Source organism: Candoia aspera, chromosome 3 (assembly GCF_035149785.1).
Source record: "Candoia aspera isolate rCanAsp1 chromosome 3, rCanAsp1.hap2, whole genome shotgun sequence".
Classification (NCBI taxonomy): domain Eukaryota; kingdom Metazoa; phylum Chordata; class Lepidosauria; order Squamata; family Boidae; genus Candoia; species Candoia aspera.
Genome location: NC_086155.1, coordinates 44,547,346 through 44,567,371, shown reverse-complemented (window position 1 = coordinate 44,567,371; position 20,026 = coordinate 44,547,346). Strand labels below are relative to the sequence as shown.

At 41.0% G+C, this 20,026-nt stretch overlaps 1 protein-coding gene across 1 annotated transcript in view; it reads left to right on the top strand.

Annotated features, from left to right (window-relative positions):
* The first annotated feature begins 1,191 nt into the window (after positions 1 to 1,191).
* MFSD4A (major facilitator superfamily domain containing 4A) overlaps positions 1,192 to 20,026 on the top strand; it is a 46,735-nt gene continuing 27,900 nt past the window's right edge. The window contains exon 1 of the mRNA XM_063297506.1: positions 1,192 to 1,711. Coding sequence (XP_063153576.1) covers positions 1,479 to 1,711 — 233 coding nt within the window. The 5' untranslated portion in view covers positions 1,192 to 1,478. The remainder of the gene's footprint in view (positions 1,712 to 20,026) is intronic.

Below are 20,026 nucleotides of genomic sequence, written 5' to 3'. Positions count from 1 at the left end.
CCACTGAGAACAATTTTAATAAGAAATTGACTGTGTAGGAAGGTTATGGTTCATCGAGTCAGACTCCCCAAAGTAGAATCTGAAAGAACAAAAGTATTGAGCATTATCAATACTTGGATCTTGCCAAGATTTAGGATCAAGGTAGCTTTCATGAGAAGGCAATAAGCACACAATGTTTGCTTGGTGTAAAGAGCAGCCCAAGGGGTGGTTGCTATTTACCTGTGAAGGTTTGACCCTCTTCCCCCAAATCTCTCTGCTGGTTCCTAACTGCAAGGGAAGGGAAACTCCTTCCCCTGTAACCTTTGCTCAACTTTGGAGACAGGAGTAGGCCATTCGATAGTGACTGCTGGTGCTTTTAACAGAAGATGAACTTAGTAACCTTTAATGTCAGTTTTGCACCAGAGGAAACAAGTGAATAAAGGAAGGATCTCAGCTTTGTTCAGAGGAGTTTCAAATGGTTCTTTTTCTGTGTATGGAAAAATGATTGGGTGTCCTAAGAACATCTCAAATGGAAGACCCGCGGTCCTATTCTAAACTGAGGGCGGACAGGTGAGCCGTCAAGGGTTCTTCCGTGTCGGACAACGGGTACATTTGAAAAAACCCGCCAACTTAAAAGACGCCGTCTCCGGGGACTGGCAAAGCTTGCGGGGTCTGGGACGCGGAGTCGCGCTGCAGCCTTGGCGAAAGGGCTGCACACCGAGAGCTGACCCATTCGCACGCCAGCCTGGGAGAACCGGGTTTCCCAGAGGCGATGGAGGCGGCTACGCGCAGCACCCAGGTGATAGGGAAAGGCGACCGCGAGGAGAGCGCGGCGGGCTCCCGTCTCCGCCAGTGACACCGGGCCGTTGCTGTGCGCAAGGGCGAGCGTGGGTCGGAGCCGGCTGGCAGCTTTGGCGCCTCCTCGCCATCGCAGCCCCGTCAGCTGGTGCCCCGGGGAGCCGGCCGAGGGAGGCGACTCTGCCGGTCGCTTGTGCGCGGCCCTCTAGGATGAAGGGGCGGAGCCAACGCCAATCCAGCACTGCTCTGCCCGCTCGCGTTGCGCGATACGCATCCTCCTCTTGCGGGTGGAAGCCTGAAGTGGGGAACGGAGAGACGCTGACTTGACCGCTTGGGGATTGGCGAGAGCAGGACCCAGAGGGCGTGCAATCGTGCGAACGAAGGAGGGAGAATCGGGACGAGGCTGGGCGGCGAGGCGTGGCGGGCGGGGAGGAGGATCCGGTTGCAGGTGTTTTCGAGCAAGATCCTGATTGCCGTAAAGGAGACTGCGCGGGCTCCGCTGAAGGGAGGAGGTCCCCCTAGGTTCCGGCTCGACACCGCCGCCGGAGCTTCTGCCAGGAGCGCGGTTCCGGCTGGGCTAGTGCGGATCCGGAGCGCGGGTGACTAGGGGGCGCCACTCGCCTGTTCGAGCCGGTCCGCCCGTCCCAGCGGGGACTTGCTTGGGGAAGGAAGGCGGACGAGGACAGGAGCGCAAGCCGAGGATGTGGCGGTGGGATGCGCGGGTGACGAATCTCTTCAAGAGGAACCTTCAACCCACGCTGACCTACTGGAGCGTCTTCTTCAGCTTCGGCCTGTGCATCGCCTTTCTGGGGCCCACCCTGCTCGACCTGCGCTGCCAGACTCAGAGCTCGCTGTCGCAGATCACCTGGGTCTTCTTCTCGCAACAGTTCTGCCTGCTGGTCGGGAGCTGCTTGGGCGGCATTTTCAAGAGAACGTAAGTCAGCTCGGGGTACTTTGCTCTCTTGCCATCGGCGTCGCCTGCCGCCCCGTTCCTTTTGGGGCGAGGATGCTGATGGCCGGGCCGGAGAGAGGGAGGGAGCCCCTTTCTCTTTCGCCGCCGGGGCGCCCTTTCAGCATCCAGGAAGGTGGTGTCGCCCATCGCTTGCTGGGTGTGATGTGTGCCAAGCTTTGCCCTAGAAATCCGTGCCTGGTTTCTATGCCCCTGCCTGTTTGTCATACCACTAGGCTGGAACAGACCTACCTGCCGCAGTTCCTGACCTTCTAACTTAGGGATCTTGGGCAAAGTTTGGGGCATCTGAGCCTGTTGAAATCCATGCCCAGTTCCTCCTAAGTCCAGCCACAAGTTTGGGTATAAGTCAGAACTTATTTCTGGGTACATGTGTGTTGGATTGAATCCAGCAAGCAGAAATACTGAAGGGAAATAATTTTCCTTTATAACCACTTGACACTGTTTTAGACCTGGTGTCTAAATATGTAGGAGGATGGGTAGAAATCCAACACTCTGGCTTGGGCTGTGATAAGTCAGGGAAAAGGAAACTCTGCTGTTGCTGGACAGCCAGCCATACAGTGCTTTGCTTGTTAGTAACATGTTTTGATGTGCAGACCAGGCCACAGTGGCTCACCTATGGCTTAGCTTTATGGGTGTGAATGTAACCTATGTGTTGCTGCAGAGACTGGGTTTAATGGATGATACAATCCAGAGGACATTTTTGGTGGGTGGAGTGGATGTGTAGGTGGATGAGTCAGGAGGTAGCCTTTCAGATTCTGTAGGGCATCTAGCACAACAGTGGGCAACTTATTCAGAGAGAGCCTGGCTCCTATAAGAACAACCTGTCACACCAAAATTGAGCTGTTAGCAGCTGCGCACATAGTTGCTTGTTTAAATGATAGATTACAACAAAGTAAGATTGAACAATGATAGAGATGCAGTCACAAGGGAAAGTCTGTTATCTTAAAAGCAGTTAACCAAATAAAGTCTATCTCCCTCTTAGAAAATGCTTTTTACACTGGGAATTGTGAATGCAACACCAACACCACCCCACTTTTTCCCATCATATTGCTTTTCTAGTTAAGTTCAATTTTTTTGCAAATAAGGCCAATGTCTGGTTCTAAAAGCAATGTGCTTCTTTCTACTCTTAAATTATTTAAGGACATATCCTCCAATAACTTTCAGAGGGCTCATCTAAATAAGATCAAAGTCATCCATCCAAATCTGAACAAGGCCATGCAAAATGATCCTTATATAACTACTGTACCAAGCACCTGGTCAGTTGAGAAATCCCACAGAAATCATTCATGCTATAGGATGGCCTTCTTACAGGGCCTACACTAGCAGCTCTTGGGTCTGCTCACATGACATCATTGTGGTTATTTGAATCCTTTTGCCCGCATGGAGGTGGTTGCAGACTTTGGGAAACTGGAGCATATGGCAGGATCCCAGAAGGATTTACAGTGGGGAACCAGCAGAACGCAGCATGCCTGATGGACATTGACATAGAAACCTCAGGCAGCAAATATCCTGCTGAGAATTTCTCTTTGTAACCTAAGAGGTTTGTTGTAAAGGACTTGTTTTAATAACCTCAGTGTCCAAATTCAAGCTGTCTTCTTCTCTGAAAAGTTGGCAGTTAACATCTAGTGGCCAATAAGTATTTAAGTTGATGTAGGGTAAAACAGATACAGTAAATACTCCATTTCCATACAGAGTTCCAAGACAAGATGATGTTATTCTTTTTAAATCATTGATGAACCATCAATAAGGAAATAATCCCTGTAAAACAGAGAACATTATAAGTAGTAATTCCCCCCATCCCATTCCCAAATTATGTCTTATAATTGCTGTTGAATATTAATTATAGTATTGATCCAACTTGTTTTATGTTCCCATTTTAACTTATGATTAACATCTGTCAATTGATGTTTAATCTGGAAAAATGGTTTTTAACAGTCTAGGTATTTTAAGTCTAGGTGTTTTAAAGGTATTGTTGACTATACTTAGTTTAACAAATAGAAAGCCTTGATCATTCTTGCTTTAAAAAAACAATTATTTTAATTGATAGGATGTTTGGATAATATTTCATAGTCTCATGATCAATATATGCTTTGGAAAATTAAAAGATATTTTTTGAATCAAGGTAAGCACACAAAATAGTCACATAACAACAGTGTTGTAAGCAAAGATATTCTTCCATTAGAACAACTGAATAAAATCAATTATACTAATTATTCTTTTCAACCTCATAATTATGGAGTCAAAAAGAACAGTCCTGCTTGAACTTTTAACTATTGGTATGCCTGAACAAACATCATCATATATAATTATTTGGCTTCATCTTTACAGTGTGACCTGAAATTGTTCTATAGAATATTTAGAATAGAATTTTTATAACTATATGATATACCTGGACGAGGTCATAGAGTAGCTGTTGCTTATTAATGAAAGAGGAATTCTGTGTGGATTGGTTTGGGTCATCTTGAGAAGAATATGGGATTACATCTTGATTTCTAATCATTACTCTTGGCAATATTGGGCAGTGTCTTACCGGAATCTTGCTCTATTGTTGCCCAGCATCATTCCTCTAAGACATATCCATAATTTAGCTCTGTCCAATGAGCCTTTAAAGGAAAAATGAAATCAAAAGCAGGACAAATGATTATGAAATTTAGAATGCTAAAAGGGACCTATTCTTTCCAGAGAGTTATGTATATTGCTTGTATTATCTATAGTAACAGAGCCTATTTAAGCATGGACTGAAAGAAGCTGCTTGGTCATTGTATTTTTGTCATTAGAGTGAAATTCATTGGCAAATTGTTTCTTAAAGATTCAGTAGGCTAATAGTTGTTGATCAATATTGCATTTTTCCCAACAGTCCTAAGTGTGTCCATTTTTGCTGACTAACTATAACTCCCAGCATTCCATTAGATGTAGTCTAAGAACTGGGCCTGCAATTAACTTGTATACAGCGCAACTAGTATGCCATACCTTAATGTGCAAGTTTCTAGAACCTTGATTGAACTTGCAAGAACATTAGCCAGTCTCTTTAAATTAACGTGTTTTGATCCAACAATGTACAGTATGCTTTCTGAGTTATGAAATATGCTGCAGTTCCCCCTTTACTGGGGAAAAACTGAGACAGAAAGCTAATTCCTAAGTTCTAGGTGGCCGGTTGTTAATAAACTAATACTGAAGAATTCTGTTCTTGCCATCAGATGATCAAATACATTTGGAAGGAGAAATGTTGAGGATTGTGTTTAACACATTTGTGGAGGACTAAGTGGCCTAGGGAACAAAATACTTTTGAATGCTCTTAGCCTCCCATAATGAGATCCTTAACGCTCCATCATCAGATCTCAGCAGTTTCCTTTCAAGACAATATAAAAAATGATGGCTTGCCTCTGTACAGTGTTTGGAAAACACATGTTTCTCTAACTGCTGCTATCTTCTAGGACATTATTTGAACTGATGTTGACTTAAGTAACATTTTTACATCTAAAAATTAATTTTTCCAATCAAGTCCAAAAACTAAGATTTATTGACTTGTGAACATAGTTGTCCAATATGTTATAGCTTTGTCCTTATCTGTTGACTTTTTCGCACATTCTTAACTCAGTCTTCAGAGGTGATGGGTTACTATATCATAGAATTAGAAAAACTCAATTAAATGACCCAGTTAATTCAGAGGAGAAATTAGTTTTATCCCCAGATAAATCAGGCTTTGTTTGGAGCTAAAATATCTCCACTGGTGCATCCATACTATGGATTACTATAGAATAACCTGTCCCAATCTTTGTGATTGAGACAAATTCCTAGAGAGGCCCCTCAAACAGGGTGCTTCTAGCACCCCATCTCAGTTGTCTTTTCAGAGTCTTCTACTGTCCTCCCCTGCTCTGGCCAGCCAGACCCAGCAAGAGGAAAAATGAATAGAAATTAGTATAGATGAGTAAATTCCCCCTGCCCCTCCCAATCTACAGTGCTTCTGGCCCACGGTTTAATCTGCCTTCATAGAAACAGTAACACACAAAAAAAGCAAGTAACAGCCTCCAAGTCTCATTTACAGTTAGGACCTAGAAAATGGCTGCCAGGGCAACTAAGGCACTCTGACTCGTGTGCTGCTGGTTTACCGAGGGGAGTTAACTAGCGGGGACAGGGCTCCCTTGGTCAGCCAAGTGAATGGGGACCTCTGGATCCAAACCTTTTCCTGCAGCATGGCAGGCGTTTTGTTTCTCAATCTTTTCGCAGTCAGGGAGGATGCCTGCTTATTTATTTATTTCTGGTCTCTGAGCATCTCAGAGAACACAGCTGTGTTATGATGTCCCTGGAGGGGGCAGGATTAGAATTTTTAGCTCTTTTTAGGCTTGAGGGAATTTTCTTTTTTAGTAAAATAAGTTTGTTAAGCCTGCTGAAGTGAAACACACATTCCTTTTTTTCAAATTAGTATTATTTTTAAGAGAGCAATCTCCAATGAATATCAGCTATTTGCTGCCGGATATTGGTGGTGCCTTTTGGGGGTGGGAGGGGAGGTAGGTTCTGAGGACAACACAACTGAGACTGAGGTCTGCATGCAGTTCCTGGGTTGCCCATTCATAGTCTAGAAATTGCTCCCTATTTTGCATTTGTTTGGATTTGAGTCTGAACCCTGGAAGGGAACCCAGTGTGTGTGGACATTGCTGAGCTGGATGAACCAATTGTCTGGATTTCCTTCTGCTATTTGGTAGGGCATAAACATGGGTCTCCTAGTCCAACCCCCTGGTTGTTGTATAATATCCCTAACAGCTGACTTTCCGACTTTTACTTGAATGAATGGGAATCTTCCACTTCTGTAACATAATTGGGTACTGTGTTCTTGGTCTTAGATGTCCTAGAACTGGAAGGGGCTTTCATGGTCCTTTCCAACTAGGAGCAGGCACCTACATTCCAATGTGCTACCTTCAGAAGAGCCAAGAAAAAGTCAGTAGGGACAGAAGGGGAACGTAGGCAGGGCAGATAAAAAAAGAGAGAGCACAAATTTATATTAAGTGAAATAATCAATTAATAAAATAAAATAATCGTTCACCTGGCTGAAGGACAGTCAGATGATCTGAAGAGGCACCTTTTAGATATGTGATGAATGTCTTTATAGCAGTAGACATTGTGTCCAAGTTTTATCAAATGCCAAGTGTCCAGCTTTTCAGTTTTACATACTTTAATAATGATGTTACAAGTTTAATAACTTTATGATTTATGATTTTTATTCTTAGTGCCCTATGAATGGAAAAGAAGGATGTTGTTATTCTTAGACAGGTTTTAACCATGTTTTGTTGACTAAGCCATTGTAGACTGTTTCACACACAATGCGAGCCCATAAACCATAATTTTCAGCCACAGTGACTAAGCTCGCATGTCACACTAAGCAAACAACATTATGGTTTAATGCCCCATGAGAATGCAGCCATTGTTTCCCAGAATTTTTTGCAGTGTCACCAGTTTCGGTAGTAAATGAAGAGAAGTCTATTTAACCCAGGTCAAATATTTTGGGCTTCCTAATTGTGGGCTTCAGGAAGCTGTATGAAGTATGTTGTTTCCAAAGCCTCTTTCTCCCCCTGTAATAAACATGAAATCCAGGCAAAGACTATTAAGACTTTAGATCCTCCTCCCCAGCAAGATTTGCAAATCAAGTCAGTTTGTGCTAAAATCTACTCTGAAGTGCTGTGCCTCAAAAAGGATCAGTCCATTACTTAAATTAATGCAAATAAGCATACTTGAATGCTTGTGTTAATAGAAGAAAATCTTATTCTTACTATATTTGGAAAGAGAATTGCAATTACCCCTTGCTGGAGATGTACTGCTGGAAGACACACCCTTAAACTAACAGCTGCAGGCCCCAAGTGCTCACAGAGTATTAGTCTCCTATCACGGAAATTCTGGTTTGCACTCTGTGTGATGCTTAGATCATCCAAAAAGATTCCATTATTTTTATTGGCATCCTTGTTTGGACCCATCAGGAATTCAGAATTTACACTTCTCTTGAAGGATATGAGATCTCAAAAGAATATGAAAGAAACTCATCTTAAATTCATGACTCTCTGGAAGTGTGCTGGGGATGGGCGGGGGAGATAACCAAAGATTATGAGATTTGGCAGTACTGTATATCCATTTTGTTTTTGTGAACAAACATTTTCCTAAAAACAAGATATAATGCTTTTAAACTCACTCTGTCCATTAGATTTAGTACTTAATTTTTTATGATTAAGAACATTCATAGATTGCAATACGCATTGCTTTCTGTATTACAAGTCCTTAATACTTTGTTGAAATTATAACTAAGTATACAGTAGGCTTATATTTGTTTTTTGATCAAACAAGGAAACAACGTTCTCGTTAATCTGTATCTTCCCCTGGGCTAATGCCTTATTAACAGTTTTGAGGCTGAAAGTTGGAGAGTGACATTAGGGAAATACTTTTATTAGGCCAACTATCCTCAATTTTACAGACAGAATTTGCAGTCAAAAGAAACATACAGGCCACAGATTTCTCTAAACCATAATATGATTTGTTTTGACTTCATGTATTGTTGAACTCTGCCATTGTGGTTTTTAAACCATGATTTATGACTTAACATTTATCTGGGAACTCAGACATTGTAGCTTAGATTGATTCCAGCAAGATTTGATTCTTGGTACACGCATGAACAAATGCATAGCTCTTCCAAGAATGGTCCTGTAATTTCTTGATCCTGTCCATTCGCCTAAACAGAGAAGTAAGTAATTTCTTGCCCCAGGAGCGACCAACTGGTTTTTGTTGTAGTCCATGGTACTTTTAGTCACTACCTAGAGATCCCTAATTTGAAAATGTTTATCTTCTTTCTCTCACTCTTTCTCAAGTGTCCACCTTGTCACAGTCCTACATTACCAATGTAGTTTAACTGTTGTGATCTTGTTTAAGCTTGTCACTGTAAGATTAATCTCTTTAATCAAGAATATATCTTTTCTTGAGCCCAAAAAAATAAAACTATCACCTTTCCTTTTTTACCACCCATTTTATGTTCACTAAACAGGTTGATCGACATTAACTTTGTCTTAACGTTTAGCAGCAATCTGGACTTTTCACGTTCCATTCTTTACTTTTATAATGAGCTCTTCTAAGTCTTCTTTACTATCTGCTAACAAAATATTGCCATCTGCATTTCTTATATATAATGTTTCAGCTTCATGTTTTGATTCCAGTCATCTTTTCCAATCCTGCTATTCCTATGAATATATTCACGGTACATTGAGAGATGGGGATAACACGTATCCTAATCTCACTTCCTTTACTATTTTGAGCCCCTCCATTTCTCCAAACTCAGTTCTTACAATAGTTTTATTGTAAGTTACTTGTTACATGTAAAAATACTTTGGAAGAGTAATCAGGTATTCTGGCATACCAGTTTTAATATATTTCGCATTCTCACATGTTCTGTACAAAGGCCTTGCTATAATCAATAAAGCAATAGCATCTTATATTCTCTGGCCTTCTCTCTAACCCATCTTTTGTTAGCTATCTGGTGATAGCTATCTCATGCCTATTTATTTGGCATTTTTCTCTCCACGTGTGGCTCTATTCTTTTTTACAAAATCTTAAGGAAAACCTAGCTTGCGGGGGAATTTAGCACAGTGGTTTAATAATTTGCAAGTTTTCTGAATTTCCCTTCAAGAAATACCTATATGACAAACTAAGTCTCTAGCCCACAGACTCTGTGTTCCACATTTGTCAACTGAGTGACTGTCTCCTCCATGCAGCTTAATTAACAAACCACATTTTAATATAATTAATGAAACATGGCTAAATACAATACAGGTAGTCCTTGACTTACAGCCATTCATTCAGTGACTGCTCAGAGTTATGATGGTGCTGAACGAATGGTGATTATGACTGGTCCTTGGAGTTTTGGCCATCCCAACACCCCCATGGTCATGTGATCACGATCTGGGTGCTTGGCAACCAGCTTGCACTTACAACGGTTGCAGCGTCCCGCTATCATGTGATTGCCATTTGTGACCTTCCCTACCAGCTTCCCCAGAAAATCAGTGGGGAAGCCTGCAGGGAAGGTCACAAGTCACTGGGGTAAGCCTCCCTCACCCACGCACTCTTTCCCAGCCTTTCTGCACTGGCACTGTGCTGGCCCCTAGTGTACCCCCACGCACCCTCTCCCACCCTCGCTGTGCCTCCCTTGCACCCTCACACACCCTTGCACACCCTCCCCAACCCTCACCACACCAGCCTTGCACACCCCTGTGCACCCTCCCCGAGCTTTGCTGCGCCTCCCTCGCACCCTTGTGGACCCCCTCATCCCCTCCCCTACCTGGCAGCAGCCACTTATCTGCCTGCTGGCCTGCTTGCAAGCCGCCTGGGACTTGCAACTTCCTGCTGGCTTCTGCACTGACTTGGTTATGGGAAGCCAGCAGGAAGTTGCCTCATTTAATGACTAGGATTTGATTAACAATGGAAACTGGGACTGCAGGGTTTTCCTTCACTAAGCGATGTGGTGACGCTTTACAACCACATCGCTTAGTGATGGAAATTCCAGTCCTAATTGTTGTAAATCAAGGACTACCTGTATGTGAATCCAGCCACTGAGTAGGGCGATTCCCGAGTAAGGAAATCCTGAAAATACTTGCATGTATATATATTGGGCCTGTTACTCTGGCAATTGTCTACCTGTACCCCACATTTTGAAATAAATTGTCATATACACCCAATGGCTAGGTTTGCATAATACACTAAATCATAAACTGTGATCCTCAGATCACAGTAGCTGTGAATCCCTAGTGTCATTGGCTGGCTGGGGAATTCTGGGAGTTAAAGTCAACACATCTTAAAGTTGGCAAGTTTGAAAAACAGTGGTTTAGCACAATATGTAACATAATGTTTGTGTCATTGTCATTCTATATCTATCTGTGGTTTTCTTCCCTCTTTTAAGTGCTCCTTCCAGCTTCATTTCACACTTCAGGTTTTTATTAAAAACTGGTTGATATTTTTTTCTCACCATTGGATCTCCCCCTATCTAAAAAAGATGGTGCAGGTGTTGAATCCACCCAAGGTGTTTTAGAATTATTGCAGTTTTTTAATTTAGTTCTGTTCCTTCCTAAATTTCAAAGCATATTTTTGTGCAGGACTTTGAAAAGGTTTAGATTTTGATCTATTTATGAAAGTGTAAATTTTTGTTCAGCTGTCTAGAAGATTTTTTTCAGAATATATGGGTGTTGTTACCATCATTGGATACAGACTCTGTGGAAGAATCCTTTTACAGAAGACCTAATGCCTGTCAGTTTCAAGGCTCAGTTTCTGAGATGCCACTGTGTGCCTCTGGCAAGCAAGCAAGCAAGCAGGATAGTCTTGTTTCTCCCACACATCAATTATCTATTGTCCAAAAGGATCATACATTTGAATGTGAAGGCTACAATTAGAACGAATTATATTGTTCTATTGGTTTTAAATATTCCATTTAGAAAGAGTTACCTACCTTCCTCTTATGAGAATTCTACAGTAGGGATTATTTATTTATCATAGCCTCTTCTGAGTCTCATTTACCACTGTGACTACCGTACCTCACCACAGTTGTTGTTAAGGTATTTATTATAAACTGTAGTAATTTTCAATATTTCTGCTGTTCAAATTAGCAGAGAGAATGAGATGTGAGAATTATGACAAATTGTTCATACACATGGCCGTTAAGTTTGGTAGCCACCTCAGAAATATGACACCCTAGAAATATGGCATGGCCCACACTGAGAACCACTGATTTAGGGACTACTGAGTTGGACCCAACTCCTCATGACTGTGTGGACAAAATGCTCACCATCTCAACCTATTTCTAGTACTAGCTTGTAGCTCTTCTAAAGATGGTTCTGTAACTCTTTTATACCCAGGGCCGCAACTAGGGTCTGTGTCACCTGGGGCAAACATGGATCCCATGCCCATTTTGGCACCCCCCCAGCGCTCATTTTGGCGCCCCCCCCCAGTGCAGTGCCCAGGGCACATGCCCCTCTTGCCCCCCCCTAGTTGCAGCCCTGTTGATACCATCCATCTACCTTATTGGTTATCTTTCCCTTCTTTTACTTCTCCCGTACTTACAAAGCACTTTTTTTTTGTCTCTCATTGATTTGCATCACATGCCTGCTTGCATATCATCATAATCTCAAGGGAGTAGGAAGTCATTATTTGCTTCAGGATTGATTGATTGGTTTTTCTTGCAGCCCACATTATTCTTAGCAACCATCTCCAGACCCATGCTAAAAGCATTTTGAAGACCATTTATGCTATCTACGTGTGTGTTAGAGGTAGGGGAGTTCTTTTAACAAAATATCATATTTACATTTCAATTTGAAGTATGTGCTTTACATTTACAATACAGTCAACAGAAACAGTTGATTTTGTGGTATGTGTGAAAATGTTCATAGTCCTGTGTCTCTCTTAGGCCTGATTCAAAGTCATACCCGGAAATGTCAGTGAGACATTGTACCCTCTGAAATGGTTAGATCATGCAATGCAGATCCCTGTGTACGGTGACTCTTGGCTACTTCTCTCTGTATCTGGATATTTACTGACAGTTGTTTCTGCTTCTACTTTCTGGCTGGTTCCTTTGAAGTTGTTGCTCAATATCAACCTCATTTTATTTTGTTAAGGGTTGAAAGCATTAGCCAACAGATGAAGTTTTTATTTACCACTGATTTCTTATGTAGATAAGAGGCTACCTTACAATGAATTTGGCTATTGGTCCACCTAGTTAAATTCTGCTGACATTTTTTTATTATTTATTTTTTTCTTTAACAGAAGGGAACAAAACACAAAGATACATACATTGTCAAAAAAATACATAACATGTGCTTAAAAAAATAAGTGAAAAAATAAAGCAAAAAAATAAAAATAAAATATAAGGTATAATATGTCGTTACAACGGTGTTTTTTTTCAATCTGTCCAATTCTCAGAAACTGCCTGGACAAGTCCCTGCTGTTTTCTTGGCAAGGTTTTTCAGAAGTGGGTTGCCATTGCCTCCTTTCTAGGGCTGAGAGAGAGTGACTGGTCCAAGGTCACCCAGCTGGCTTTGTGCTTAAGCTGGGACTAGATCCCATGGTCTCCCAGTTTCTAGCCCAGTGCCTTAACCACTACACCAGGCTGGCTTTCAGTTACATCAGTAAACAATTACAAGTCTATATATAATTATCTAATGCAAACGTTATGCAAGTATGTGTGTATATATATATTCTAATACACTTATATAACTATCATGCTTTTTTAAAAAACCTACTGTATTTTGTATAAATGAGTCCCATATTTCATTATACCTGTCCATACAAAATCTACGTCTATGGCAATCCATTCATGGGTAGCAAGTATAATCAGGTCTTCGATTGATTGAGTAAATAGGGCCATACATTTGTCTTTCCAATGCTACATTATCAGTCTTTTAGCCATAGTAAGGACACAGAGAATCCATTTATGTTGTCCAGTTGTTAAATTCAATATATTAGGTATATAATTCAAGAGAATATTATCCTCTGAAAATTTTAGCTTTTGTCACACAGTCACATTTATATGGTCCACTACTTTCTCCCAAAACTTAGTAAGTATAAGACATTGTAAAAACATGTGTTTAAAGAAGCATTGTCCTTATTGCATCTCCAACAAAATGCTGTCTTAGACAATCCTTTTCTATACAAATGTAATGGAGTCCAATAAATTCTAAATATTATTTTTGTTGTATTTAAAGTCCATTGCCACTTTTGCTATAGAAGTTAAGAAATTGTCCCGTTGTCTAGGCAATATAGGAAACTCTAATTCTTTATTCCACTCATCTCTTAGCATCTGCATATCAAACTGATTTATTGATAACAAATATCCATAAAAACTAATAGTAGGTCTTTTAGTTTTAAAGGATTTAACAAGTTGATCTGGTATCTCAGGTGTCTAAGGAGATGAAAATGCTGCTGGTCTAAACAACATTGTTAACAAATGTTGTAGCTGTAAATATTGCCATTGATTTATATTATTTAGAAAGGCCTCTATATCCTCAATCGATATATTCTCTGGTTAATGTAATTCTGAATAGAAGTTTAAAAATTGACAATTTATATCCTTTGAAGTTTTATATATTTCATCTCTTTTACCTCTACTAATTGGAATCATTGCCCTGTCTTTCTTTTGCTTTAAGCGATTAGCCAAAATCTTACCAGGTCTTTCGTCATTCTCCCTATATCTCTGCCATAAATAGCATGAATTCTGTCTGCTATGATATTATAGTATTTAGTTCATATTTCTTTTTCTGTATTTCTCTGTACAAGGTGCCCATAAATGCCCATAAATGTTTCAATTTATCTTTCAAATTATTTTCCCTTTTATTTTTTATCATATTTTTGTATGATGCATAGGCAATAATTCAACCTCGGATATAAGATTTATATGCTTCCCATTCAAAAATTTGGGCACTTAATGTTTCTGAATTCAAATCAAAGTATTGTAAAGTCTCTACCCACATTTATTGTACAGGTTTTTTATCATTCAATAAGGAGACATTGAAACACCAATTTCTCGATACCTTGACCAGTTTCTGAAATACACAATTCAGAATAATTGCACTATGATCTGATACATAGTAAACATCAATATTACAGTTGATGATATAATCAAGCCTAAAAAAATTCTGGTGCACACTTGAATAAAATGTATATTCTCTTTTAGTTGGATACATCAAACACCAAGGATCTATTAAATTCAATTCTTCCATATAGGTCTTAATTGTTTCCCTCACTAATTATTATTTTTTGTACCAGTGTATTTCTATCAAGCTCAGGATCCAATATTTCATTAAAATCTCATCCTATTACCACTTTATCATAAATGCACTCATTCAAATGTCGAAAACATTAATAAAATATAATAGGAGAATCTAAATTAGGTCCATTAACCATAGCTATGACAGTTCCTGCTATTTTAGCACATAAAATTAAATAACACCCATTTACATCAGTAATAGCCTGTTGTACTTCAATTGGAAATCCTTCTTGAACCAAAATGGCCACACCTTTAGCTGTCTTCAAAGTATCTGTGAGGTAAACCTGTCCCACCCAATCCTTCATTAATAGAGATTTATCCTGTTCCATTAGATGAATTTCCTGTAGATAAGCAATATCTGCCCTTAACGATTTTAAATATGCTAAAATTACATTTTGTTTCTTAGATTCTCACAGCCCTTTTACATCAAGACTACCTAATTTCATCCATTAATTTTGTTGTGGCCCACTTATCAATGTTCTCCCAATACCAATTCATTTTATAACCTGTTGTTGTTCATTCGTTTAGTCGCTTCCGACTCTTCGTGACTTCATGGACCAGCCCACGCCAGAGCTTCCTGTCGGTCGTCAACACCCCCAGCTCCCCCAGGGACGAGTCCATCACCTCTAGAATATCATCCATCCATCTTGCCCTTGGTCGGCCCCTCTTCCTTTTGCCTTCCACTCTCCCTAGCATCAGCATCTTCTCCAGGGTGTCCTGTCTTCTCATTATGTGGCCAAAGTATTTCAGTTTTGCCTTTAATATCATTCCCTCAAGTGAGCAGTCTGGCTTTATTTCCTGGAGGATGGACTGGTTGGATCTTCTGGCAGTCCAAGGCACTCTCAGAATTTTCCTCCAACACCACAGTTCAAAAGCATCGATCTTCCTTCGCTCAGCCTTCCTTATGGTCCAGCTCTCGCAGCCATATGTTACTACAGGGAACACCATTGCTTTAACTATGCAGGCCTTTGTTGTCAGTGTGATGTCTCTGCTCTTGACTATTTTATCGAGATTTGTCATTGCTCTTCTCCCAAGGATTAAGCGTCTTCTGATTTCCTGACTGCAGTCAGCATCTGCAGTAATCTTTGCACCTAGGAATACAAAGTCTTTCACTGCTTCTACATTTTCTCCCTCTATTTGCCAGTTATCAATCAAGCTGGTTGCCATAATCTTGGTTTTTTTGAGGTTTAGCTGCAAGCCAGCTTTTGCACTTTCTTCTTTCACCTTCATCATAAGGCTCCTCAGTTCCTCTTCACTTTCAGCCATCAAAGTGGTATCATCTGCATATCTGAGATTGTTAATGTTTCTTCCAGAGATTTTAACTCCAGCCTTGGATTCCTCAAGGCCAGCTTGTCGCATGATGTGTTCTGCATACAAGTTGAATAGGTAGGGTGAGAGGATACAGCCCTGCCGTACTCCTTTCCCAATCTTAAACCAGTCCGTTGTTCCGTGGTCTGTTCTTACTGTTGCTACTTGGTCGTTATACAGATTCTTCAGGAGGCATACAAGATGACTTGGTATCCCCATACCGCTAAGAACTTGCCACAATTTGTTATGGTCCACACAGTCAAAGGCTTTAGAATAGTCAATAAAACAGAAATAGATGTTTTTCTGAAACTCCCTGGCTTTTTCCATTATCCAGCGGATATTGGCAATTTGGTCTCTAGTTCCTCTGCCTTTTCTAAACCCAGCTTGTACATCTGGCAATTCTCGCTCCATGAATTGCTGAAGTCTACCTTGCAGGATCTTGAGCATTACCTTACTGGCATGTGAAATGAGTGCCACTGTTCGATAGTTTGAACATTCTTTAGTGTTTCCCTTTTTTGGTATGGGGATATAAGTTGATTTTTTCCAATCTGATGGCCATTCTTGTGTTTTCCAAATTTGCTGGCATATAGCATGCATTACCTTGACAGCATCATCTTGCAAGATTTTGAACAGTTCAGCTGGGATGCCGTCGTCTCCTGCTGCCTTGTTATTAGCAATGCTTCTTAAGGCCCACTCAACCTCACTCTTCAGGATGTCTGGCTCTAGCTCACTGACCACACCGTCAAAGCTATCCCCGATATTGTTATCCTTCCTATACAGGTCTTCTGTATATTCTTGCCACCTTTTCTTGATCTCTTCTTCTTCTGTTAGGTCCTTGCCATCTTTGTTTTTGATCATACCCATTTTTGCCTGGAATTTACCTCCAATGTTTCTAATTTTCTGGAAGAGGTCTCTTGTCCTTCCTATTCTATTGTCTTCTTCCACTTCCGCACATTGCTTGTTTAAAAATAATTCCTTATCTCTTCTGGCTAACCTCTGGAATTTTGCATTTAATTGGGCATATCTCCCCCTATCACTGTTGCCTTTTGCTTTCCTTCTTTCTTGGGCTACTTCTAGTGTCTCAGCAGACAGCCATTTTGCCTTCTTGGTTTTCTCTTTCTTTGGGATGTATTTTGTTGCCGCCTCCTGAACAATGCTGCCAACTTCTGTCCATAATTCTTCTGGGACCCTATCTACTAAGTCCAGTCCCTTAAATCGATTCCTCACCTCCACTGCATATTCCTTAGGAATATTAGTGAGCTCATATCTAGCTGATCTGTGGGTCTTCCGTAATCTCTTTAGTCTGATCCTAAATTGTGCAAGAAGAAGTTCGTGATCTGAACTACAGTCAGCTCCAGGCCTTGTTTTTACCGACTGTACAGATGTCCGCCACCTTTGGCTGCAAAGGATGTAATCAATCTGATTTCGGTGTTGTCCATCTGGTGAAGTCCATGTATAAAGCCGTCTCTTAGGTTGTTGGAAGAGAGTGTTTGTTATGCAGAGTGAGTTGTCTTGGCAAAATTCTATCAGCCTATGTCCTGCTTCATTTTGTTCTCCCAGGCCATACTTACCTGTAATTCGAGGTGTCATTTGACTGCCCACCTTAGCATTCCAGTCTCCTGTGATGAAAATAACATCTCTTTTAGGCGTGTTGTCCAGTAAGTGCTGCAGATCCTCATAGAACTGCTCTACTTCAGCTTCTTTAGCATTTGTGGTTGGGGCGTATATTTGGATCACTGTGATGTTAGATGGCTTGCCCTGAATTCGAATTGAGATCATTCTGTCGTTTTTTGGGTTGTATCCAAGCACTGCTTTAGCCACTTGACTATTAATTATGAAGGCTACTCCATTTCTTCTGTGATCCTCTTGTCCACAGTAGTAGATCTGGTGGTCATTTGATGTGAAGTGGCCCATTCCAGTCCATTTCAGTTCACTGACGCCCAGGATGTCTATCTTTAATCTTGACATCTCACCAATAACCACATCCAATTTGCCCTGGCTCATAGATCTTACATTCCAGGTTCCAATGGTGTGTTGATCCTTAGAACATCGGATTCGCCGTTCACCACCAGCACCGTCGGCCGCTAGCCGTCCTTTCGGCTTTGAGCTAGCTGCGTCATCACGTCTGGGGCTAGTTGAGCTCATCCTCTGTTCCTCCCCAGTAGCACTTTGACCATCTTCCGACCTGGGGGTCTCATCTTCCGATGGTATACCGACATATCTCTGGTTGTACTGATCCATTTAGTTTTCACGGCAAGAATACTGGGGTGGGTTGCCATTACCTTCCCCAGGGATCGCATTTGGTCTGACCTCTCTGTCATGACCTTCCCGTCTTGGGTGGCCCTTCACGGTTTAGCTCATGGCATCATTGAGGTGCTCAAGCTCCAGCACCACGACAAGGTAACGATCCTTTGCTGAAGTTTATAACCTGTACCTTTTAACAAATACCTAGTAATAAACTTTTCTATATTTAAATATTTATCATATTTTCTAATATTGCTCACAGACGTAGTACCTCCATAGGAACTCAGATTAATACTCAAATAACATTGTATTACATATATATAGAATCTATACTTAAAAGAAAAAAGGAAAGGAAAAAAGAAAAAAAAATCTGCTGACATTAGGTGGTAGGAAAGCAAAGGTCTTTCTTGGCCCTGCCAGGAGATTCTGGGGATTGAACATGCTGTCGTCTGCATTCAAAGCATGACCATTCCACTAGGATATGGCCCTTCTGTGTTACAGGAGGAGTGTGGCCTCTTTGCACAATGTAAGTTAGAAACCTAGTGGCTGCATTCACATAATATGCTAAACCGATAATTAACTGTTTAGTTTTATTTTTAAATCATTATTATAAAGTTTCTTTATGCTACATTACACACAAGTTTCTACAGTAAACAATCCTACTATGTCAGACCAGTTACTGTATATACTTGCATATAAGGCCATCCGTGTATAAGCCGACCCTCAAATTTTTACCAAAATACTGTGAAAAATGTGCCACCTGCGGATAAGTTGTCCACATTTTTCATGGTATTTTGGTTAAAAATTTGAGGGTCGGCTTATGCACGGATGGGCTTATATGCAAGTATGTACAGAAAATATGGGTACTTTAAAAATTATTACCATATATAGTTGTAGATAAGCCCATCCACAGATAAGCCAAAACTGATTTTTAGATGCATTTTGGCACCTAAAATTCTCAGCTTATCTGTGAGTATATACAGTACATCTTCCATACAACCTGAAGGTCCTCATCGAACTGTCACTAAATGAGTGGTTATTCAAAGTTACAGCGGCACTGAATGAGGGGGACTAAACGACAGGTCCCAACTACCAATTGTGGCTGTCACAGCATCTCTGTGGTCATGTGATCGTGATTCGGGTGCAGGGCTGCAACGGGGGGGGCAAGCGGGGCATGTGCCCTGGGTGCCGCACTGGGGGGGGTGCAAAATGAGCACTGGGGGGTGCCAAAATGGGCGTGGAATCCATGTTTGCCCCTGGTGACAGAGACCCTAGTTGCAGGCCTGTTCGGGTGCTTGGCAACCAGCTTGCAATTATGACAGTCACAGTGTCCCGCAGTCACATGATCGCTATTTGCAACCTTCACTGCTGGATCTCGACAAGCAAAGTCAATGGGGAAGCTGGCAGGAGGCTGCCAGTCCCAGCTGCCATAATTAAACGAGGACTACCTGTATTCATTTTATCATTTATGAAACAGATAGAATCCTGCCAGTCCCAGTAAAATAAGGAATTTCCACTTTGTTTTCTAAACTTGTGAATTTTATCAGAGATTTCTCTATCAGGTCAAATTTTATCAATCTATTTTTCAAATTCAATTCTATCCATATATTTCCATTAGTGGCCAAGTATGAGTAATTTTTTAGCATTATACCTTTGGGTTATACAACATAATTAATCATTTCTTCAGATTGGACAGTGAATGGTCACCCTCTCAATTTGAAAAAAAGTTTACCTGATATAAAACTTGTATATATAAAGTTTTTGTCCTAGTTGCTGGCAGTGCATAACAAAGCATTTTCATAACCCCTGACATAGATTAGAGCAATGTTTCTCAATCTCAGCAATTTTAAGATGTGTGGACTTCAACTCCCATGCTGGCTGGGGGAATTCAGGGAGTTGAAGGCCTCCTATCTTAAAGTTGCTGAGATTGAGAAACACTGGATTAGAGA